General features: G+C 33.2%; 2 protein-coding genes across 4 annotated transcripts in view; one reads left to right on the top strand and one right to left on the bottom strand.

Annotated features, from left to right (window-relative positions):
- LOC148300339 (atypical protein kinase C-like) overlaps positions 1 to 12974 on the bottom strand; it is a 114732-nt gene extending 101758 nt beyond the window's left edge. The window contains exons 1-4 of one of the 3 annotated variants that reach the window (XM_088274928.1): positions 12815 to 12883; positions 12680 to 12733; positions 12142 to 12364; positions 11088 to 11208 (exon numbers count right to left, since the gene is read on the bottom strand). In XM_088274928.1, coding sequence (XP_088131054.1) covers positions 11088 to 11208; positions 12142 to 12300 — 280 coding nt within the window. In that variant the 5' untranslated portion in view covers positions 12301 to 12364; positions 12680 to 12733; positions 12815 to 12883. Of the gene's footprint in view, positions 1 to 11087; positions 11209 to 12141; positions 12365 to 12459; positions 12604 to 12679; positions 12734 to 12814 lie in introns of those variants that run through there. The other 2 variants (XM_088274927.1, XM_088274929.1) reach the window with 2 other exon arrangements.
- Positions 12975 to 14820: 1846 nt separating this feature from the next.
- On the top strand, positions 14821 to 26117 carry LOC148300338 (F-actin-capping protein subunit beta-like). The gene is made up of 5 exons (XM_088274913.1): positions 14821 to 15172; positions 15359 to 15743; positions 17480 to 17679; positions 18468 to 18579; positions 20353 to 26117. Exons 1-5 carry the CDS (start codon positions 15170 to 15172, stop codon positions 20481 to 20483), a joined length of 831 nt encoding a protein of 276 aa, XP_088131039.1. The 5' UTR covers positions 14821 to 15169; the 3' UTR covers positions 20484 to 26117.
- Positions 26118 to 26342: the final 225 nt, after the last annotated feature.

The following is a 26342-nucleotide window of genomic DNA, read 5'->3' as shown; positions in this document are numbered from 1 at the left end:
TCCTTTATATTCCGGTCTATTGGCAATATATACTTCCAGTCAATTTTACCGACTGCACACCGCGACTTCTTTGCGGCTGGTTAACTTTCCATGCATTCCGAATCTGCCACAATGGGCAATTTGGCTTTTGCGAGATTCGAATATAAAAATGTATTTTCAAGACAAAAATGTATTACCTACCAATGACAAGTGTGCAAATAACTGTTTGTGAATAAAATTACATTAATCATTATTTCTACGGTTTTTGTATGCCATCATTACTCCGTCTGCCTCGATACTGCTATGATTCGGAAATGTTTACAGCTAGACGTGTGAACTCTTTCTCAACCCTGATCATAGATCAATGCAGCCTTCGCCAGCGCATCCAAAGTAAGACGATTCAAGCCACAACAGGGTCCCACAATACATACCCGGTGAACGAGATCATTATTTATATACACACACACACACATACACCCCTGGACAAAAAAATTTACGAGTCCTCAAAAAAACTAAAATTGACACATAATGAATTATTCTTGATATTTAATTAGTTTTTTTTTGTATTGTTTAACATATGTGATGACTACTCGTTACTTCAAGGTTAAAATGAAAGATCTTACTCTTGAATTGTACTTAGAAATTGCCATTATATACCAGGTATCAGATTATCCGAACCTTAGAGACCCATAACGGTTCATTTATGGTCGAGTGTTTGTGATGGAGTAATAAAAGACATGTAATTTTTTTATTCATATTTAAGAAGAAGGTTCTAATCGCTTTATTTTAAATTAAGGTATTTTACATTTAAACATATTTATAACATTTAAAAATATTTAATACTTAGTGAATTCACCTTTATTTTTTATAACATGTAAAATTCTATTATTTAACGAAGCGTAAAGCGAATCTTAAATTTCTGATGTTATTTCTTCTTCCTAAACTTGAATCAAGTTTTTTTTAATTCCTCAATGTTTTTTTATTTTGTTTTCCCAACTTTTTTTTTCATAATCGCCCATAAATTTTCTATCGGGTTCAAATCAGGACTATTCCCGGGCCACGTCAACGATTTTAAGCCAATTTTATCCTTGTATTCAATGATCTGTAAGAAAAACAATAAATTATTTATCAAGTGGTCTACAAAGTGCATTAAAAAATAAATATTTGTACTCACAGTGCGGGCTCTATGGCACGGCGCCAAATCGTCCTGAAAAATCGGGTCCGCGGTATACTGCGTAATGTCCTCGATTGTTGGAATAAGATGGTTTTTCAGCACTTTTTTGTACTGGATGGCATTCATCGTACCCTGTATAAAATTTAGAGGTCCCAAACCGTACGCTGTCATGCACCCCCAAATCATGACGTAGGGTGAATGTTTAACGGTTCGAGGGACGCACGACGGATGGTATTTTTCCCCAAGTTTTCGTCGAACTATCTTTATGCCGTCTGGACCAAAAAGGTTGAATTTTAATTCATCGGAGAAAATAACATTTTGCCAATCCTCCAAGGTCCAATTCTGGTGCTCTTTCGCCCAATCCAGTCAAGCCTTCTGCATTTTGTTCGTCAGTAATGGTTTCTTTGCGGGACTTCGTGCTTGGAAACCATGCTCCAACTGCCGCCTGAACACTGTTTTTACTGAAAATGTTGATTAGCTAGTAGACTGCACCTCTGCGTGTATTTTAAGTGCCGTTAAAAATCGATCGCGCATAACAATTTTTTTTATTAAGCGATCATCTCGGGCAGATGTCGCGCGCCCCCATCCGCTTCCTTTTTTCCGTTCTATGGATTCAGTTTGTTGGAATTTTTTAAATAAAAACCTCACTGCACCTTCTGAATACCCAACTCGACGAGATATTTTACAATTAGATATGTTTTGTTGCGACAGTGTGATTATTTTGGATTTTATCGCAATCGACATTTGCTTTGCACTTTCCATGATTGTTGTGTTATGTTCACTCAAACGCGGGTAAAACAAAATTGTTGAGACATTTTAAAATGTAAATATTGTAGAAAGGTGACACAAAGTGTCTTTAATTTATTGAACAAAAGAAAGAGGTATCGATAAAGGATTTCTTAGAAAAAGAGTTCAGTAAAGTCAAGGCGTGCGGTAGCAAGTAAACTCGTAAATTTTTTTGTCCTGCGGTGTATATATATATATATATATATATATATATATATATATATATATATATATATATATATATATATATATATATATATATATATATATATATATATATATATATATATATATATATATATATATATATATATATATATATATATATATATATATATATATATATATATATATATATATATATATATATATATAAATATAGATATATACATATCTATATAAGAAAAATCAATATTGCAAAAAATAACAATCCACTTTATATGATAAAAAGTCTTGGTAAGCGCAACATCATTTGAATAAAGAAAATCAATATTATATGATAAAAATAACTTTAGTTGTAGGCTTTGAATCAGAAGAAAAATAATTCCGGAAAAGTAATTCCATTGCCTAACACGAGGCTTCGTGATGCGATTACGGATAACAGGATTATAAAAACATCGTCAGTCCTTACACAAGAAAACATGTATAGTAGATTTGTCGGCACCGATTGATAAAGCGCAAAAATGGTGGAAATATAAGCTAGGATATACATTTTTATTTATGAAGGATTTATAATAGTGAAGAATATGGATGTCTGGGCATTTACAGGGCTTTCTACGACCTGTCATAGGCAAGTTAAGTGATTACTTAACACACGTGCAACATTCACCATTCTACCCATGATTGACAACCACACTTCTCATATTTTTAGAACTCCAATATGTATCGTAAATCTCTGTCAAAATATTAAAATAACTTCTTCTTCTAACCTTTATCCACACCCAATTGTGCATAGGACACTGCATCGTATCGACGCAGTGTTATCTCGATCGTTACTTACATGTAGGCAATCGGTCCTGCGCTTCAGGGACCAGTCCGGGGTAATATTAAATAAATATTAAGAGTGTAAAATCATAATATTTATTTTAACCACCCCCCCCCACCTCCCTGGGAGTCAGTAAAACTTTATGGAAAACTAGTATTTTTGTGGATGCAAAAGGTCAAAAATATTCCCTTTTCGACCCGCCTAAAAGGTTCTATAAAAGGTGTTTCATCATCATCTTCTAAAGGCAGCGCCTTGTTGTGTCAGCCACTTGTCTCTGTCAGTCGCCATCCTCTTGAGCTGCGAATAGGAGGAGACGTCCATGAGCCGCTTCAAATCCTGGAAGTATGAAGTTCTTGGGCGGCCTCTTGTTCGTTTTCCCAAGATTCTTCCTTCGAAGATGTTGCTAAGAAAGGTGCTATGTCTAATTGAGTGCCCTATTAGCTTGGCCTTCCTCTTCAAAATATGATTTATAAGCTCTCTTCTTTCTTTTACGTCCTGCAACACCTTTTCGTTGGACTTCCTTACGACCCATGATGTCTTGGTCATCTTCCTCCAAACCCACATCTCAAATGCTTCAAGCCGGTCTTTTTCGTACTTTTGAAAGGTGTTTATAAATGTAAAAAAAAAAACATTTTTTTTTAATATGTCACGGTAATGTTCCCCATAAGCCGACTGCTCCCAAATTATCCTCGGAGAATTCGAAAGACAGTTTGATTCCGAGTGATTTGTGATGTTCGGCCCGAACGCCGATTCCACCCCCAAGCAACCTCAAGTATCCTCGCAATCTTGTATCTTGGAGAAGCTTTTCCTAAGAATAAAGGTAATCTGCGCGAAGGGCGTTTCATCTTCGTTTTTTCCGCACCAAAATACTGGAACCCGGCTTCGATTCTTCGATGCCCGGGAATATGTCGATCTCTCTGCCCTCCGATAAAGGAAATAACAATAATTTGTCTTGTGAATGTGGAATTTATTATTCTCCGTAATATACTCGCATTACTTCCGAATTTAGGATGATCCGTCCGAACCCTTCCCATCATTCGTAATCCTCATGTATTCTCATTTTATATAAAGAATTTTCCTAGAGCCCTCACTATGTAAGTCGCTTCAATTTCAATCAACTGTAGACTCACCGTTAAGATTATTGGATTGAATAAAATCGATATAAGTTTATTATAACTATAAACGGCAAGTAACAGAAAATATTACACTGATTTTTTTATATGAAAAGAGTACAGTGCCAGCTCGCTAATCCGAACGTAAATCGTGCAGTGGGTAGTTCGGGTTATGGAATCATTCGGACTACTTACTGAGTGTTTTAAAAATACGAGAGAACAAAGGGAAATTTCGGTGTATAAAAATGCTCTTTATTTTATATGTTTTTTTGTGTACCTACTGAATGAATAATCAAATATTTTTATTTTAGCTTGAAAAATTCACATATTGTCTTTTGAACAAAAGAACCAATAACTGGTGTTCAAGGGCTAAATCATGCGTTCGTCTCAAAACCATCAATTTCTCAATGTTCTGGACGACTTCTTCAGCCCAGTTAATTAATGGCTATGTTGAAAGCTTTCGGATTACGGAGCGTTCGGATTAGCGAGCTGGCACTGTACCTTGTATTTAAAAGGGTATTTATTTATTACTGTTATGTTGGAAATCGCTATTAAATTAAAACATTTATATTTTTACTGAACGTATTCAATTTTGTGAAACGTTTTAACTTACGAAGGTATTTTGTATTATCAAAAAAAAAAACATCCACGAATTTAAGCACGATTTTTTAAAGCAGTCAATAAACTTGGATCTTCATGTATTTAGTGAATATATTTTCTGAGATGACCGTACAGTATCCATGGTTTGTGTGCTATCTTTAAAAAATGTAATTACTACTCAAAAGAAGAATCCTACGCTTTTGACTGCTTTTAACAAATGAATATAAATTTATGTTTTTTTCGATACAGTTTATTAATTCCCTCGCAGGGCGAAATAGCTATAATATTAAAGAAAAAATAATTGATTTAATTTTAAATCGTATGTTAATTCATATTAATAATAATAATATATTGTGGAATTTCACAAAGTAAATTGGGTTACGAAAAATCTATTATATAATATGAAATCTGCGGTTGATATATTTATTGGACTGGCATAGGAAACATGAGTGAAATATATCGACGGACATTATCGACAATTGACCCGTCATGATTTATGGGGAGCCATTTCATATGTTCTTATTTTAGAAATAGAAAATTATAAATCGAAACATAATTGTTCTTCGTGCAAGTACTTACGCTTTTACTGTCCCCGATTTTTTAACATACCATATTAGCGGCCGTGCTGTGCAATGTGCGGACAAGGTTGACGTTCCCGGTTCCGTTATAATCAGTAGAGGTGACTAATGCTGATTGCAGGATCCTTTCAAAGGGCCGATAATGAGCGAAATCCTTAATCCTTTCATCTCTCACATCTCTCCGAGTTGGAGAAAATATTTAATGACATATAGGTTAGTGGAATAAAGCGTCACGATTTTTTTAAACGATATTAACGACAGTTCATTACTTTTACTGCATACAGACATTCAGTATGTAAATGCAGAAAAATGTGTAAAATTCAGAGTATAACTCCGCCATAGCGGCTTAATTCTACTAACATATGAAACACAACAAAGTGTTGTATTGCAATCAACAAATACCGTTTGACGGGAAAATGATAATATTTTTATTTTCTTCTATAAAGGAAGCCCAAGGCATTGAATACATCGCTCACTCCTTTCAAGAACGTCATATATCAAAAATCGTCAATTTTCAGTTGTGCATGTTTTCAGAATGCCCAGAAAATGTACTGTATCCCAGCAAAAAAGGCATATTTTTAACTTAATATTTACCCGCTACAGGGCAGAAAATGTTGTTTTTGCATTTTGAAGAAAAGGTATTGTTTAAGTATTTTTTTAAATATACTAAATATTTTTAAAATGGAAAAAAAAACCTTCAGGTTTTACCTAAAAAGATCTATTGCACAGTAAAAAGTTCAATAAGTGGCTTGATATTTATTTTTAATACATTGTTATATTTTTAAACTTTAAAAACGTTCTCCTGAAAAATCAAATTTTTTTATTTATGACGTTGTTGAAAGGAGTGAGCGACATGTGGAAGTTAATTTTTAATTGCGTAGAGTTGATAACTTTAAATTTACTTCTACTCGTATTTAATAAAAAAATACACTGTTATATTAAAAAATTAAATTAATGTTTATTTTCAAGATAAACTTATTTTTTCAATTCAAAAACGGTGTTTTAAGAAAAGAAAAAAACAATTACATCAAATGTTACATGTGTTTCAAGAAAATGAATTTCCCGGGACTTAAGACCTGAAATTTATTGACTTGTGTGGCGTTTACTTATACTTTTTAATCTAAGTTGCATTAATTTTTAAAACACGTTATTATATGCCATGTTATTGGATTCCTTTCGTAAATTAGTTGTTATTTGATAGATTGTTAATTATGGCTGACAGAATATGTGTGTACCATATAAAAAGTGTCGTTAAATTACACTTGAATACAAAAGGAGGTTAAAAAACTAGATCACATTCATGACGTCTAAACGCAGTCATCCCAATAGATTTTTACGATTAGAAAATCTTGATACCGTACATACGTAGAGTTACACGATGGAGACCTATTTTAAGTGAGGTTAATTTTTCACTATCGTAATTGACGATAAACGCTGAACACACTGTCACTTCCTTAATTCAATCCTATTCTATCAATTCCTAAAACTACGGATTAGTACGGCGGTCACACAGAAGCTTACGTTTAATTTAACCCTTGACTTGTAAACTTGAACAAGCTACGTAACCAATGTCGAACAACGTAAGAATGTATGGGTTGATTCACAACTACAAATATAATTCAATAACATGTGTACTAATAATAATAAAATAATGATAAAAAATGACATCTCAACAAAGATGAGGAAGAATATGGATGTCTGGGCATTTACGAGGCTTACGACCGTCATGGGCTGATTAAAGTGATCATATACATACGTGTGATGGTGGGGACTGACCCGAGTCATTTGGTCGTAACGTAACACGTTACGATGCGAGCATTCGTATAGTCAGTACAGCGAGCCGAGCGCTCCATTATAGTTTCTATAGATGATCGCTGATGCTCGCCGTGAGCGATGCTACGACGTTACGTACGACGAAATGCTCCGGTCAGTCCCCACCTTGACATTCACCAATTCTACCCATGATTGCAAACCACACTACTCGAATTCTTGGAAGTTCTATATATATGATTCAATCATAAAACATACTGCTTGAATCATTAAAATTTCACTAGACATCAATTGATGAGAAACAAGAAGCTTTTTATTGAGCAGAAACTCTTTCATTTGTATGTGAGGTCCGAATCCTGGATTATAATCACATACATGAGAAACGCTAGGAAATATCCTTTTCATTTTATTATTTTAGCTTATAATTTGACCAGTTTTTTATTAACATTTTGAGTTTACCCAAATACTTGAATCTTGAAATCTGGATTTTCTCCAATTATACGAGCTATTTTTAGTTTCTTATTCTTTTTTTTAAAATAATATGATAAATAACTCCTGTAATTGGAGATATCCAGATTTGAAAACAAGTATTTGGACACATTTAAAATGTTGTTAATAAAATAATAAGTTTAAAAGGATGTTTATTATTATTATGTGTTTGACCTAGCACGAAATGGTATACTTTCATCGAATTATACGATAAAATTGCCATGTTTTGAACAATTTTAATGGGTAGTTGGGGAGACGTTTACCAGGCAATAAATAAATATAAGTACCTATGAAGAGTTTTGCTAACATCCTTCCATACAAAATGTGAACAATGGCAATTTGAATAATAATGTTTTGTTCTACATTCCGATCAAGCTATTTTTTCAACGCTTAAAACATGATCGCAATAAACAATAATCTTCGATAGGTAAGTACTATAATAAATTCTATAATAAAATACGTTCGGTCGAAATTTTAGGTACATGGGTCCGTAGGAACGATTATTTACTAGAGAATATTATTATTTAAACAGACGAGGGTCGGATACATGGGGTGAGTATCTACGTGATTTCTTTTTATGCGAAAGTTTTGTGAAACTGAATACAAAATATAATAATTTTTATGAAATGATTTTATGATACCTTATTTAAAATTAATACACCGTTTAAAGATATATATATTTTAAATATTCTTGTATTGTGAATATTCTTGATGTTTATAGGAGTTTGAGTAGTATTTGAGTAAGTAGTATGGTTGTCAATCATAGGTAGAATGGTGAATGTTGCACGTGTGTCAAGTGATCATTTAACCAGGCTATGACAACTCATAAGCCCTGTAAATACTCAGACTTCTTAATTCTTCTTCATCAAAGTTGAAATGTCAAAAAAAAATGAAAAATAACTCCTAGGTGGAGAAAACCCAGATTTGTGAATAAGTATTTGGACACACTTAAAATGTAATTGAATAATTTTTCTCTAAATTTGCTAAATACCGTAAGCGGTATAATTTTCTAATAACGCCATAATAATAGGTATTTATTGGATCAATTGCAGCATACTTTCTTCCGTGCACCGCGATGTACACTCGCGTTTATTTATTTACACTTCACATTTGACCGACTTAATAACGGAATGAGTTCTTTTAATTCAATAAGTTGACGTATAAGCGCATGCCCGCAATAAATGTTTGCAATTCGTGCATAATTCACAATTTCACCGAGCATTTGTGACATACAACACGACAAACAATTTGCTGGACACTTGAACGTTAATTGACACAATAATATCGTTCGAAACTTCGGTAATAATCAATTTAATCACTTTTTAAAAACATTCAAACGCAATAATCCATAAAAATCCATTAATATAATAATCCTTTAAAATTTTGCTGAACTTAGAGGTAATAATCAATTCAAATTTTGTTAGACACTTGAACGTTAATTAATACAATAAAATTGTTCGAAACATTGGTAACAATCAATTAAAATATAGCTAGACATTTGAACGTTAATTTTGATCATATGTAATCCATTCAAATTTTGCTAGACACCTGAACGTTAATTGACACAATAATAACATTCGAAATTTTGGTAATAATAAATTAAAATTTTGCGAGAAACTTCAACGTTAATTGACACAATAATACCGTTCGAAACTTCGGTAATAATCAATTTTAATCACTTTTCAACGCAATTCGAATCATGTTCGAAATTTCAAATTTCGAAACGGAAAGTCATCGTTTGAAATCGTCCCGAATTTAAGAACTCGGCACGCGAGCACGACAATGTCAACACGGAGTTGACTATATATTTGATCGCGCGGCACTTCCCAGGGAGGGCGAGCGCAGCGCCCACGCGGACACGTGCGGACGTCATCGCGTCACCCACATCGGTCATCATCGTCGTCAGATGCGTCGTGTATAATTATTTTAAGCGTCGAATTAAATGGCGCGTACGAATTCATTCATCTTTTTTTCTACTTATTTTCAAAAATAAATCAGCGACTAATTTGTAATACAGCGTAAGACATTTTTATATTATGTCGGACGTCGATTCCTTTTTCATTAAGAGACAAAATAACATAAAATATAGTTTGCTATAATTTTTTTTTTATCTAAATAGGAAAAGTTCAATTTGTGAAAGGAGATATTATTTATTAGAATGTACTTAATTTTCATTTAATACATATTATACATTCCAACCGAAATCTATATACATGGTACTTTTTTTCAATCCATTTACGCAATCGATTGTGCATTGGGCACTGCATAAGACCGGCATTATTATTATAATCAATCGGATAATTTATTTAGCGCCGTTTTCGTCAAATGACCCTTAATCGCATCCTAGGGCATCAAATTGATGCGATGCTAATTTGATCATTAATAATTTGAAGGTAATGTAACGTACACACTGTCAGGATTAAAACATAAATGTTTATGTAGAATGAAATCATTGTATATGTAATTTTAAAAATTTAAAGCATATGTAAATATAATGGAAGTAAGTTTTCAACATCAAATGTTTGCCACACAATACAAAATAAAAGTCTTTTTTTTCATCAGTTAACTGATTAGATAAAAAAGGTTAGTTTATTTTTTCATGTAACTAACAAGATAAGAGTAATAAAAAAAATTCACTGTAGGCTACATGTAGGCTAAAAACAATTAATTAATCAATTAACTAATTTTTATTAATTAATTAATTAACTTATATTTATCCCATTAGATTCCTATTCTTTGCAAAATATCATTACCAAAAACTGGAGAAAGGAAATATTTTTGTTTTCAATAAATTTGTTGTCTTTTAAATTTGATGTGAAAAATATGCCGTTTTATGTCTGAATGTTAAAGATATTTATTTGGTAAGATTTTGCAACATGTGGTTTTGTTCTAAATTCTTAAATTTTCTACCATTTCACCGAAATTAAGCTAGTAAATTAAATATCATATTTATTTAGCACATTGAAATATTTACAATTTTGAGTATTTTTTTGTTGACGGTCTTATTAAATTTGTACAATAATGTTGGTTTAAAAGTATTGTAATAAATTAATATCATATTAAAATTACTTAATATTATCCTTAATCAAATAAACAGCGAAAAAAATATAATTATTATTTCACTGCTATTTCATGATTAGAACCGTTTTTTTTTCATATAACACGATCGAACGGAATTCCGGCACCTTTTTTCACGGATATATATTTTTTTTTATTACCAAAATCAATTAGGCGAAACAATGTTTGCGCTTACTTAATTACAATCTTTATTTATGTAATTTGTCGAAATGATATAATATGGCATTATAATGAATATTTAAATGATATTTTAATATTCTTTTTTTAAGTAAAAAGCTTGACATGAAGTGAGTTCTGGGACCTTTTTTGTTTTAAGAAAGCCCTGATTAGAACTGTTGATCTATTTAATGTACATATTTAAACCAGAACAATAATTATGAAGAGTCACCGGAGTAATAAACATTTGTAAGGCAAGGAAATATAACGAGTTAAACCAACTGCATATCTTGTAATATGTTTTAATAACACTTACTATCAATCGGATCGTAAGAGAACTGGTACACGATATACGGTGCTAGGCAAGGAATGAAGCTTACCGTGGATGGTGAGTTCCGTGTCCCGATTGAGTTCGTAGAGCCGCAACGCTTCATCCAACTCCAGCTGGGTGGAGATGGTGCACGGATCCCCTTCCTCGTCCACCCATTTCATAGTGAACACCTGACACAACAAAGACTTCTTCAACAACTGCCCGACAGACCGATGACCGATTAAATAGTAAGAATAATAAAAAAAATTGATAATTTATACAGCCCCATTTTCGTAAAATACTACCTCAAGGGCGCATCACTGTGAATGAATTGGAGAAAAGAAGATAGTGGAAATGATTCAGCAAACAAATGAGTTTTTCATTTATTTCTAAAGATCATCTCACTTTCACCATTTCTAACTACCGGTGGAAGAGCGTTCCACGCCATCGGTCCCGCAACAGCAAGGATACGTTCGCCGTTAAATTAAGTACGCTGGTTGCGACCTGGTAAAATCACCTGGTAATGCCCATAGGAGTAGTTGTAGCCGTTCGAACCAACTGTACTATGTTCAGGCACAATTAATGGAAACTATTATGTGTGGATGGCATTCAAATCTGGATCCAAAATCAGTGGTAATCAAAAGCCAACAGAATTCAGATTTTAATACATTGTTGTCGGGCGGTTTTTTCGCCAACCCTGACCCTAATTATACTTAGACAGTCTGCCGCCCGAGCCTCAGTATACTAATCACAAGTAACCACAAACCCAATTTCTATCTGTACAATATTTTTTGGTGTCTCTCACGCTTTACCAAAAGTAAGCAAATGGAATGCTTATAAGCGTAGCTCGCTCTTTACCAACAGTTTGTAAAAGACGCATTTAAGCGTTTCCCGCAAACAATGTGTTATTATTGTTTCAATGTTTTTATACTCGGATTGATAAATTAACACTCTCAAGTGTTGGCAGTGTATAACCTACTCAAGCTTGTATGAGTACGGGTATGCTGTCCTACATGTCATAGCAATTATTAAATATTTTATGAGAATTATTAAACCTGTTTATTTACAGAACACAGATAAAGCCAAATTTTACTAAACAGATATTTTAAGGCTTTGGTACATACCTGATCAGGCGTAAAACGGCAAATGGCTATCATTTCTTGGCACAAGTTTTGGAGAGATATGTTCTGCTTAATGTAGGTTATCATGATCTCTCCATTGTAGGCAGTCTTCACTTTTATGTCATCGGTGTTATTGTCTTGGTTTACTAGTTGGGTAGGCATTTTGCGGACTCCACTATGTTTGCTTCTAGAAAGCTGCAGAATATCCCTCTTGGCTTACACAAATCTGGAACATTGACATTTATACAGTTGATCAATTTATGCAATACTATTAGATACTCATCATTATCATTTTACTGTGGACATATGGATAATATTTACGCGATATTTAAAGTTTTGATAAAACTTCACACCGATTAAACTGAAATTTTAGTAAAAGAGCCAATAAGAAACGTACAACTAACAAAATACTAGTAAAAATAAAACAGTTTAGCCAGTGAACTTCCACTAAATCAAAGCTTCTATAACTATAAATTGACACTATATTTTCCTAACTTAGGGAACTTAACAAAGAATGTAGCTGGAATTTAAAATGCATAACCTTAATTGGAGAAAAAGTACCAACGAATGGTGAATCATTATGTACGGAAACCACCTGAAGAAATTCCAAGGTTTGTGATGACAGTTCGGTGCAATTATAAGATTTGTCTGATAAACAAGACGTTGATAGACTCACGTTTATCATAAAAGTTTATTTACTTTTATTCCGATGCGAAAAAACACGTAAAATGCGATTGCACATGAATAAAAATGTCAATAAGACACAAAACAAACTAATTTTGACGTAAAGAACAAGTGGCAAACCGCAAATACATAGAAAAAAAACGTTTGAATACACGAGAAAACAATCTTGCATTCTTGCCATTTATAATATTTACTTGCTATAGGTAAATACCTAATATTCTTCAGTTGAAAAGCATAGTCCTTATTATTGAAGAGTAATTCCCGTGAACCCTAGAATAAAGCATCTTGATTTATTTATTTATTCAAGGGGCTATCCTGTAATCCAAGACGAAGACATCACATCAGAAATACATTCAAAGAAACTTGTCAAAAATCATTTGAAAAAAATACTTTAACTGTCGAAATGAAAAACTATTTCGTTGGAATAAACAGTGATTAGTATTTCTTCTTTGTTCGTTTGTAAATCTTAAATAACAAATCTAGAAATAAAAACAGTACTTTTCCGGACCAAAGTAAAAATATTTTCAAAGGATGATAATTTTTAATTTCTGTCATAAAATCAATGTTTTGTATTTTGAACATTTGCACAAACAACTACTGAACTAACCATATTCTGAAATCCCGTTAATATTGTAAAGTGAAGCCTTTTTTTTTTTTAAACGGACCCCTTCTCCCCTGCATCCTACTCTCATTTAATGAATTATCTTTTATCTAATAAATTTCCATCGCATAACTCAAATTTTAGCCCAGACCAATTTCGTTAAAGTCAATGACAATTGACAATAAGTAGAAATTTAGAATAACTTCATTTTCCTTGCGCTTTTTCCGTGTTTTCGGTCATTTGAGAATCATTGGTTGGACTTTGATACTTATTTAACATTATGTGATTCCTAACCAATACTAGATAAAAATTATTGTTTCACTCAATGAAAATGTCAAATACACGCGACACCTATGCTAAAAATGAGTAACTTGAAGGTTTTATGATACCATAACGGGGTTTTGTTTTTTTTACTGTTTTCCGTTATAAATATACTTATAATTTACAATTTTTTATAGAATAGACCTAAATATCTGTAAATGACAAAAATATTTACTTTCAAATTTTAAATAGTATTATATAATTTCTTTAATAAAATGATAAGTTTATGTAAGTGTTAATAAAGAGAAAATTCCTAAAAATCATCAAAAATATGGCTGGAGTGAAAATAAAAAGCAAAAAAATATATTTATATTGCGTGATCTGATTTTTCAAAAAGTAGGTTTTTTAAATTTATGGCAGTCGTCATCGAAAGAAAAAATTACAGGAGTTGGAAATCGGAAAGGCAAGGAATTTTTCGAATTATTATAATTCTTTCAAATTCGAATTCTTATTTCATTTCACCGTTTTTCGATTATCAATGTTTTTCAATGCAATCACCTGGAACAGTACCGTTAGAACTGTTAGTAAACATTTCCAATGAATTCCGGTCATCAAGACATCAAAATTGTAATCAACATGAGTTCAGAATAAAAAAAATTCGGATGATTTCCTCTTTTATTTTTTGCCAAGACCTTGCTTTTCCAATCAAATGTACTTGTCATTTTAATGGATTATCTTATTCATATGGAAATCTTTATTTTTCACAATTTAAAATAGCGCTTGATGTATGAAAGCACGTATTCAACAGTTAATGATGTATATTTAAAATATTAGAATAAAAAAATCCAGTTAAAAATAAAAATACATAATAAAAATTTAAAAAAAACAGTTTACTGCGAGCCAATAACAATATAAATAATATTTTGCCGTATAATTCGTATTTGGTTGATATAATATTCTATGTCTGTTGACCACTTTACCCTATTATATAGTAATAAATCTGTGGATTAAATTAATGTCTCAAAATCATATTTTTTTGAGGATCGTTAGGATCGTTAGGTTCCTATGTTTGTAGTTTTAGGAACATCTGAGCGGTTAGGGTTTTGAAACGCGCTTTGAAATCAAATTAAAAAAGCAAATAAAAAAAGTACAAAATATATGGCAATACTGGGCTCGGTATGTAATGAAGGAAGACGAAAACCAATGAAGACTTTTCCGGAAATATGAGGACGCGATTAGAGTCAATCAAATCACTTTAAATGCGAAGTGTATTTTTATAATATAACACAAGGATTATTTATGGAAACCACACGAATTTGTTACATCAAACTATGTTCGCTGCGAGTGTGTAGTAGTTATTTTTTCTGTATGGCCGCGACCGGAAGCTGTCACCAATAACTTTAGTTCATTTTACGCTGGCTCCTATCTTGCCCAGCCCATTTCCAAGAAGATTTTATTTTAGTAAATCCATTGTGAATATCCAAAATGGTAAGTTTATCACTTTTGAATAAAGTTTTTTACAAGTTACCGAATTTTAGATTTACAGTTAATCGTAATGTTAAAAACTATTATTTTTTGACAGTTTATTTCGAAACCTAAATATTTGTTTTTAAATTGTGGGCATTCGAAAAATTGACGAATGAAATCGGATATTTATAAATTTGTCTTTTACAGACGGATGCTCAGATGGATTGCGCTCTTGACCTGATGAGGCGGTTGCCACCTCAACAAATAGAAAAGAATTTGAGCGATTTAATAGACCTAGTTCCGAGTTTATGCGAAGATCTCTTATCGTCAGTAGACCAGCCTCTGAAGATAGCCAAGGACAGGAGTAACGGAAAGGATTACTTGTTATGCGACTACAACAGGGACGGAGACTCGTACCGGTCTCCGTGGTCCAACACGTACGACCCGCCGCTGGAGGATGGCTCCATGCCCTCCGAGAAGTTGCGCAAGTTAGAAATTGATGCGAATCACGCCTTCGATCAGTACAGGGAAATGTATTTCGAAGGAGGCGTCTCTTCCGTGTACTTATGGGATCTGGACCATGGATTTGCAGGTTAGTTTGCGATAGATTAATCTTATCTGATGAGATCTAAAACCCTTGTTTTTTACTTTTCTCTGACAATGTCACGCTATTTCATGATCCACCACCCTAGCTCCAATTTGATTACTGTATAGTATTACATTTCAGCTTTGTTAAAGGGTAAAGTAATATTATTAGTGTTTAAGAGGATTCAATTTCTTTCAATAAACACCAACCAATTGGCAACAAAACGAACAAGATGGACGCTCCAGCAGATTTACCCGTGCACGGGAATACTTCTTTTTGTAATAATATTAATTTACATCATTTGAAAAAGGCTGTATTTTAATTTTTCTTATTATAACTATTAATTCCAATGCATTTTCATCACTGCTTAGACTTTGCACAGCTTTATATCACTAATATAATAAATGTAAATGAGTGATAGTTATTATTTTTTCAAAAATTTCCTTATTGGTATAGAGTATTTGAGTATGTACGCATGTTGGTTTTGGAATATTAATTGTGATACCTTTTAAATCAGTGCATATAAGTTACCACAGGCGTCAATTCCCTAGTTCCTCACTTGAAAAGCATCAACAGGGTTCGTATTCTTTGTGGTAATAGTAATGACACAGTAACAGAGGTTACAAGTTTGGTTTTGATTTTGTAGGTTGCCACAACTAAAACTTAGCCAATACCCATTGGCGTAATTACTCAATTTGCCATAAGGAATAGTGTGTTCTATTTTTGTGATATTTTTTTTCCTTGGAAGTAATTCCAAATGGGCCTATACTCTTAATTTGACCTGAAACTTTTGGGAATAAGTCTATTATTATGTAGTAGATAAATTTTAAAACTTTTTAAAATAAAAGTTAAACTTTGTTTTTACCCACTTTTATTTTTGGTACTTTTCTCCAGCTGGTTTCGACATGAATTTTTTCATCTTCAGGGATGGATATGTGCCATGAGTAAAGTAGAGAAAAGTACCAAATATTAAAGTGGTTGAATACAAAGTTTTTGTTTTATTATATAAAGTTTTTAAAAATGTGCCACAAAGTATCTGCGAAAAACATTCAAGAAAAAATAATTAATTGTGATTGTAAAGGGTCCGCCAAATAACTTTTTTTTTTTGAAAATGGGGCGCAAAACATCGAGTGTAGCTTCGGCTGTGTGGCACGTAGCGCCGTCCTGTTGAAACCAAATGTTGCCAATATCCTCCTCTTCAATTTTTGTGAACAAAAATCCGTTCAACATGGCCCGATAACGATCGCCATTGACTAACGGCCACTCCTTGCTCATTTTCAAAGAAAAATGGCCCAATTATGCCTCTGGACCAAAATCCGCACCAAACAGTGACTCGTTTTGGGTGTACCGGCTTTTCAATGTATGCGTGCGGGTTTTCTGTGCCCCAAATACGACAATTTTGCTTGTTTACATACCCGCCAAGATCAAAATGAGCTTCATCCGAAAAGATGATTTTTTTGGCAAAATCGGCATCTTCTGTAAGTCGAATGTCGCAATATTTCCCAGCGTTGTTCAAGCGTATACACAACCATATTCGCTCAGCGGAAGGATAAAACTAATTATCTGTCAAATCAGACATGAGCTAAGTGTTACCATTCACGAAATAAGCACTAGTTGAAAAAAAAAACTTTAGATGGCGGACCCTATATTATATTCATTAATTGTGGTCTTAGTCTTACTCAATACTCAATGGTGGGTACTTGAAGTTGGGGCCATGATTCTATTATTATCGCGCATTGCAGGAGTAATCCTGATAAAGAAGGCGGGCGATGGGTCCCAGAAGATCAAGGGCTGCTGGGACTCGATCCACGTGGTGGAGGTGCAGGAAAAGAGCTCGGGGCGCAGCGCCCACTACAAGCTCACCTCCACCGCCATGCTGTGGCTGCAGACCCACAAGGAGGGCTCCGGCACCATGAACCTGGGAGGCAGCCTCACCCGCCAGGTACGCTACCCTATACTAGAGGTGTCCAGGGCTGCCGGAAGAGCTCTATTAGGCCTGATAGTTCTAGATCTCTGGTGACCATCGCAAGCACATTGCTTCAGGGTGTTTTATTTTGTGTCAAAATATCCAGGGTCTCTTTTGCTGTCTTATTATTGCCTTTTGTCCACATTAATTGTTTTTATTATCTAAATCCTTTCCTCCTTATTTTCCGGGAATAGGAGCAATATAAAATGTTGTAACTCAATGGATATGAATGATATAATATCATGCTACTGTTAAATGCTGAACTTTTTTCAGTGTTATAAATGTTTTTTTTGGTATCGTTTTTATGCTTCAGTTTTCCTTTTTGTTTGTAATTCATGGGCTATTGCAATCAATCAAATGGTGTTTGCACAGAATAATAGCATATCAAGAGACTATGTATTATTAATTGAAGTTTTACTAGGTAAATACAACTATTTACCGTCAAACTTCAAAATTCGACGTTCCAAAGACACAACACTAAAATTTAGACTTGGCTTCACATACGGTGTTTGAAAATCATGTGGAATGCATCGAAACACGTGTCGCAATAGATTTTAAGAAATAGTGGTATATCCAATTGAAAATGGATGGATGTTACTACGAAGCGACTGCAGAATCAATAAATGAAGAGATTATGTATATTCTCCATTGCTAATTTTATTCCCTTATTGTCTAACCACAGGGACATTATGGTTTCCGGCATGATATATATTTATGTATGTTTATATAAATATCATCAAATTTGTTTTCAACATCTATTCCAGAATGAACAAGACGCCCCTGTATCGGATGCCAGTCCACACATCGCCAACATCGGTCGTATGGTCGAGGATATGGAGAATAAAATTAGGAATACCCTCAACGAGATTTATTTCGGTAAGTTTTTCCCATGCATACTGTTCCTTTACTTCATATACCCAATTGCTTTAATAAAATGTATCAAAAAGATCACCACGTTTCAAATTAGTTTTTACGTAATCATGACATCTTTAGTGCATTATTTTAAACACTTATCTTGAAAAATATTAATTTATTACAGTAACAGATATCTAAGTACAAACTATACAATACAAACCATTTAGATAGTAAATTACCCATTTAAACTTTGAAGAATATGATATATTTAATATAATACATATGTTAGAATATATTTTTGAAATGTGTTTCTCAATCAGATAGAAGTGGTCAAGTTGATATGTGGGGCAAACGTGACGCAGATATAATTTATTGAATTGTGGTAGCCGCCAAGATCGACATTTTATTACATAAATGTATAATATTGTTTTTGTGTATTTTTCTTTAGGGTTATTTTCACAGATGTCAGTAGTATGAAGCATTTGCTAAGTTTTTAACAAAAATCATTACAATGACTAACAATCCTTTCAATGAAATTTATATTTGAATTTTGAGTACCACACTATCACAAACTGTGTGTTAAATGTGCATTGGGGACTATCAAATGTGTCACAGACTGCATGTTATAAATGTAAATGAAATATTAAATTTTGTATGCCAATAAATTTATATATATGCCAATAAACATACAGACACAGCTTACTCACATTTTTTATCTTATTTGGGCATGTATAATTTATTAGTGGCAGACCACATTTTGTTACCTATTCAAAGTGTTAGTCACCTTAGTGACACACAAATGACACATATGATTGAAATTGTTTTAAATACATATCAGTAATAAAATTGACTTCTTTTTATGATATTGTGCCATGTTTCGACGGTATAATTTCTAAAAATAAATAACAATTAAAATTTACATCTCACCAATAGATGTCTCTAGTGAAGTTCTAGTGATTCAAGAACAAAGTTTCTAAATTGGTTCATGTATATAGAACTTCCAAGAATTTGAGTAGTGTGGTTGTCAATAATGGGTAGAATTGGTGAATGTTACACGTGTGTAAAGTGATCACTTAAACCAGCCTATGACGGTCGTAAGCCCCGTAAATGCCCAGACTTCCATATTCTTCTTCATCTTTGATGAAATGTCAAAAAATAACAATTAAAATCTCAAGAAATTAAAATTTTAAGAAATTTCATCTATAATTTGTATATTTCTATATTTTTTAAATACTTAATATCAAATACCTTTAGTACAGTTTTATTTTATTATTATTTTTTGTATTTCAATAAATTTCACTTGTGTCTCATGCAGGGCTGATCAAGCATATGTTAATGAGTAAAACAAGCGTACTCCACTCACGTAACATATTTATCGCGACAGCATATTTATCGTAGTGGAGACAGTCCGGTGTTATACTCTTATAATAAAGCCTAATGAAAATTCAACAGATGTCACTTTAATATAGCTATTTATTAAGAATTATTTTGTGATCACAGTCTCTCACTACAGTGGCAAAAATTTTGGTAATTGTGATTAGTCTCCTGCAAATGGGGATGAGTTGGACTGAGGACTGTAAAATTTGCCTTTGCGTAAGTTGTGTTAAGACGCTATTATTGCAGGGATTAGTTTTGTCTTTTGTCAGGAAGTCAATCACAATTGAAAAGGTGAAGAGAAAAACATGCGAATTAGAAATTATTTCAGGACACATTTTCCGTTATTCTTTTCAGTACATACTATCTGAAAAGTGTGAATCGATGTCTTTGCCTAATTGACTGCGCACTTTGTTCCAGGCAAAACGAAGGACATTGTTAATGGATTACGTTCCTCTGTGGCCCTCGGGGAGCAGCGGCGGCAGGCGGAGCTGCACCAGGACCTGGCGGCCGCGCTGCAGCGCCGACACGCCTCACGCCCCGCCGACTGAGGGCCCCTGAGCCCCCCCTCCCCTCCTCCCCCCGCCTCCCCTACATCCTACTCCTCGCACTCGCCCGACTCCCTCGCACTTTGATGTTTTGGAATCCATTCGGCCAATAACTATTTTTTTTAATTGCTCCTCGAAATAATATGATAAGACGCAGAAAGCAAACGGAGTGTAAGCATCCGTCACTTGAAGAATTTCATTTTGGAATGCCTTATTCAAACTAAAACAAATAACGATAATGGACGGTAAGATTTGTTAAAGATTTAAGAGGCTAAAATTGAAAAATGAAAAACCTGAATTTTTATAATTTATGTAAATTATTTACCTAAATAGTAGACAAATTTTGTAATCAGTTGTAATTACTCCCTTTTCGAAGCGTATAAATTGAAGGGTTGTACTTGATGCTAGAAATTTAGCACATATGTTATTCGAGATAACGCTCTTTTTGCTTTTCAGTTTATTTTTGTTTGAAGATTGAGTGATTGTGATTCAAATATTGAAAAAAGCTTAAGAAAACAATCTGTTGCTGTGTTTGATAAAATGTTGAGTGAAATTACTTATTGAATTGTTACTAAAAAGACTGGCATCACAGCGCCGAGGTGATCCCTTTCATTCATCCACAAAGCACACCCCATCCGACTTCCTCTCCAGTATTTTTAATACAACTGCCTAACATGTTTAGTTTAATGTAGCGTAACTTAATTTTATTAATCATTTTATAGTATTTTTATCTTAAATTTTCTATTTATAAATAATTTCTATTTAGGGATGATTTTTCGAGAATTACATTTTATCAAATTCGTCGTTAATTATTTGGCAAACATATTAGTGAAAATATTTAATTTACTAAAGCTAATAAATTATTCATCGAGTCATGCAAATTGATACTAAGTAAAAGTACTTTATTATAATTATAAATATATACATAATATATCTACCAATATAAGATTTATTTACAAAAAAAAACTAACAATCAAATAAACTGTTGCGCACGACTACTTATTGTAAATGCATCGGTATTTAATATACATATTATTATTAAATAACTAATTTAATTTGCTTTTTGAGATTCAACCTCAATTACTAAAATGAGACTTATCAATTTATAACCCGTGGTTATTTTTTTCCACCTTGTTATAATTCAAATTCTTCTATCGCATTTATAGATATTTTCCCAATCTTTGTATTGCGGAAATAAAATAATTACAGCCAAATAAATGTTTTAAGACTGACGCTCTCTTGTTGGCATTTCTCTGGAAACTGGAATCCGTAACTACGAGTAATTTTGTAATCATGCCTTATAAATGTATTATTTTCTTTTCTCTATTAATAAATATTTTTCTGTATTACTTATTCTGTAAAATTGTTGTTTATTGATTTTATATATTATGTTTCAAATGCAATCTAGCCAAAACAGTTTAATTCTCTTCTAAAGGTGTCTCAAAACCGGCAACGTCTTTTCTTTCAAATATTTTTCTCATGTAAAGGAACGCTGTCATTTCACAGCCATCAGCCTAGAATCGGTTTCAATTCACTGCTGAGATGGTGGGGATTTTGCAGAGGATACAAAAAAGATGTATATTTTACAATCATTATGCGCCATCTCGGCCCACTGTATGAATTTAATCAAGAAATCTGAGGCTGTTGGATTAATTCAGAATTTCAGGAGCGAATGCCATGTTAATTCTGCAAAACATTGCAACGTGTCACACTACGGCCAAAAGAATTAAGTTATTGCAGAAGTAGTTTCCTGGGCGTATTGAAGAATGAATTGACCACTAATCTAGTGCAATTTATCACTGTTAAACTTTTTTCTATAAGGGTTTTTTTGAAATAGAAAGTATGCAAATGACCCAAAAAACCATTTTGGACCTGAAGACAAAAATTTGTCAAAAGAGTATTTGAATATTTGCCAACAGTCTAGATCCAGTCTAGATCTAGTCTAGATCCAAGCAATAATTTTTTGAATATTGTGTTTCACATGCAACCTCCATATTCATCTTCTGTGTTAAAGTAAAAACACCCTCATATTTAAATTAAAATATGCATTTTATCAACAACAAAAAAATTAAAGTCGGTTTTGAGACATGTATGTAGCATAAATTACATAGATACATGTATAAACTAAAATGAACTACATATTTTGTTAGTACTTATAATTATAGTAATTGTTACAGCGCTAAATCATGTTTTATGAGAGTTGAATACATTTGCAGAATGATATAGGATTTAGTTTCTTATTTTTATGGGCGTTGTCAATGCATTTACATTTTGTATGTGACTCATTCATAACCATTATCTCTTTATCAATTTAACAAATTACATTTCACCCTAGTTATCAGCGATTATGTCATTTTTGATACCCGATTACAATGTTTAGATTATCATGTTATAATTTTTATGTTTGCTTTAAATGAAATGCATAATGCTATATTTTTTCAAATATTATTCAAATTCCCTTTGTGTTTGATAATGACAACGACCGTTAAAAAATATTGTACTAAATGCTCTTTGTTGTTTTTAATAGCATGTTATTTGAAATCTCGCTATGTCAAATAATAATGAAAAGGCAATTTTAACAATTTATTAATGTGAGTAAATGCCTCCTTGTCTTACTTTAAAATATGCACATGTCCGCAGATAGAGGAAAATAATATAGGGGAAACAAAAGTATTATTGTTGCAATTGTAAAAATGTACATACATTTGAGAAACATGACATTATGTACAGTGCGCTAGAGATCCCTTTTCAAGAAACTTGCCATTTGTGTAAATCGACTTTATTATCAAGTGCACTGCGGTAGAATCGGTTCATTTTATAATGCTTCAATATCCATTAAACACAGGAAAGGATAACAAAATATATCCTTATTATTCAATTCGAGACGTCCATAGAAGCTGCAACATTTGTTTACACGGAATGTACTAAACTAAATAGAATAAATATTATCGCATATACATATTAGAATTATTTTTAAGTCATCGGTTACTGTGCAAACGTGTTCACTGTAAAGAATAACACATTACAAAAACTGTCTACTTTTATTTCTCCCTTTTTATCTTATTTCTGTTTTGTTATACATATCTGCTGTTGATTACTAAACTTGGTCTGTTTTAAATCCTGTTTGTAAGTAACTGCCACACCTACAATTACAAGGTCCGTCCGCCGAGATGTTGACATGGTTTTTTTGAGTTGCACTTATTGAGATACGCAAAATTATAATTTTCACACAAGATGTAGATCTGTTGCACAACAGTAGCTTGTCATGTGTACGGACGGAGTCACTCCTAAGACAAGAGATATAAAATTCTTTACTTAGATGGAGGAAGCAAGTTTCTGGCCCAATAAAACAGGTAAGTGTCGACAATGGTTGTGAAAACTCGCATTTTGTGTCAATTGGTAAGTAAAAACCCTATTCAATCGAAATAAAGCAAATTCATTCAATGAATGATGAAGTTAAAATCTTGTCCTCGGTAAATATACAAACCTCTAACTGCGCTATTTACATATTTTATTGAATGTTTCAAATAAACATCTTTATATTTATTTGATCCACATACTGTAGACAATAGGGAATAGAATAACATGGTGGGTCAATGACACATCTACAAATCTGTTTATTTTTATCAAGTGGTAGTACTTAACAGTTTTTAAGAAAATAATTATTTGCATGTGTCATTTAGTGTCAGGTAGTTTCAGTTTATAGAACAATACTTTTCTTCGTGAATATGATAAATATGCGTGTGTCTTTGACAAACCAATTTGCAAGAACTTTGCAGTATTAAAATCTATCATGAAAATAAACCAAGAATATTAGTCGTCCCCCTTTGTACTTACTCCCTTGGTACAGTAGTATACTTAACTAGTTCACAATGTATTGATTTCCTCCTCAGGTTTGACAATATAAATATTAATATTTTATAATTTCATAAACAAAAACATCACTATCAAGATTACACTGGACCAGCGCCTTGAAATGTAAAGTCAATTACCTCAACTAACGTAATTTGCTATCAGAGCGATACTGCATTCGTTCAATGCGGAGGATTCTGAATTTATTATGGGTATGAAATGGTGGGTTAGTCTGTAAAACCGGGTTTTCTTTGACAGAGCTCTTAAATTTATAATTATGAGATTCAAACACATTCTTCTTTAAACCCTTATTTGCACCCCGATGGTGCATAAGGCACTGCATCATATAAACGCAGTTTTATCTTGAACGTTAACACATGAAGGAAAGTGATCAGCCCTCCACTTCAGGTACCAATCCGGGGTAATATTGAATAAACATTGGAGCCCTCCACTTCAGGAACCAATCCGGGATAATATTGAATAAACATTGGAGTGAAAAATCACTAGTATTTATTTAACACCCCCCTGGGAATCGAACCCGGGACCTTCAGAATGGTAGCCGAGCGTACTGACGTTACACTACGGAGGTGGACTAGAACATGTTTATTTTATGGGATTCTTAGACATGATTTTTTTTTAAATCACTCATCCCAGGCTGAGTAAATAATTCACAAAATTAAAGTATCTTCACGTGTTTTGAGAAGCATTTATTCAAAGTCAATCGCGGTGACATATGTAGTGACGCATGCCTATTTACATCAAGCCAACATCAGCTGGGCTTAAAATGTCTAAAATATTGGCCTCGTATACACGCTACGTTAATGAATCAATGCTAGTTACCAAATATGTACAAAATAAAACATTTACACATCAGGGAGGGTATTTCTAGCACCATCAGAGTAGTCATACACACTCGGGTGTTCATTCTAATGGCATTAAGAATACTGGCCATAACCACACAACTCGTCAGTACTTTGTCGCATAGAAAGGTCAGCAACATGGACCTATAATTTACAGTTATGGCTCACCAGATGAGTGCCTGCTCTTGAAAACTGTTGAAAATCATGTTGAGCTACATTTTCTCCATTTCAATATTGTGATATGTATTGGTAGACGTTGGTTTAGTTAATCCATACTCGGCAGTATGCACTACTACACAAAAAGTTGCACCCAGAGCAAGGTCTTGTTCATTCCTCCTTGGATATCCTCTTCGGCTGTAATCATCACCCAGGACTTGTCTCCTTTACACACCGGTAGTAGTAAAACTTCGGGATGGAGTTGTGTTCACTTTTAAAGGGTAGAATAACTCAAATATGACTAAGCAATCGCCGAGCATCTCGCGTGAGCACTTTAAGGCGATTTGTGCATCCCAAGATGTGCCTCTGCAAGGCCTCACTTTTTTCAGAGAAATCAGGTAGAAAGAAAGGTAAAGCGCGGAAGTAAGATTACTAAGCTAGATGAAAGTTATCGTGCCGGCCACGCATGTTGGTGCATTTATCGGTCTTCGTTAAATAGAGGGAAGTCCTTTGGCCCCAGGCACTGAATGTTAGTAACGGCGAGGCGTTGTAATGAAAGTCCATTAATATTTTATAAACCATTTATTAAAAAATTATAAATTAGCAGCTTTAGGCGCAGGTGCCGCAAAACATTGCTTCGAAATGCAAAAAATTAGTTTTATACACAAAGATCACCTCCAGGGCTAATGGACTTACCCCTAAACTGGCCCTACTCTATTATCAAAATGAGTTGATTATTTTTTTCAATCTAGCATTGGTTTTGTTAAAATACCAATTTGGCTTCGCTGTAAAACTGCGCTATCATCTAGGATTGTCCACCTAATGAAATCTCACTGGTATAGAAAAATACAATATTTACTAAAGCTGCGACATGATTCGGAGATTGGTGCTATGACATACTAACTAATAAAATGACTGGAGACACAATAGAGCAGTTCACAGAACTCTCTCTCATTGTGGACATCTTCATTGCATTAATTCATATGCATTTTAC

The sequence above is a fragment of the Brachycentrus maculatus genome, unplaced genomic scaffold (genome assembly GCF_059751285.1).
Source record: "Brachycentrus maculatus isolate JH-2025_06_01 unplaced genomic scaffold, ASM5975128v1 h1tg000748l, whole genome shotgun sequence".
In the NCBI taxonomy this organism is placed as follows: domain Eukaryota; kingdom Metazoa; phylum Arthropoda; class Insecta; order Trichoptera; family Brachycentridae; genus Brachycentrus; species Brachycentrus maculatus.
This window is presented reverse-complemented; position numbering and strand designations above follow the sequence as displayed.

Bases quoted from the DNA above. Each gene is read 5' to 3' on its own strand.
- LOC148300338 (XM_088274913.1), top strand. The intron at 15,744-17,479 runs GTTAGTTTGCGA...CGCGCATTGCAG, and splicing joins TCTGGACCATGGATTTGCAG to GAGTAATCCTGATAAAGAAG. The intron at 18,580-20,352 runs GTAAGTTTTTCC...ACTTTGTTCCAG, and splicing joins CCTCAACGAGATTTATTTCG to GCAAAACGAAGGACATTGTT.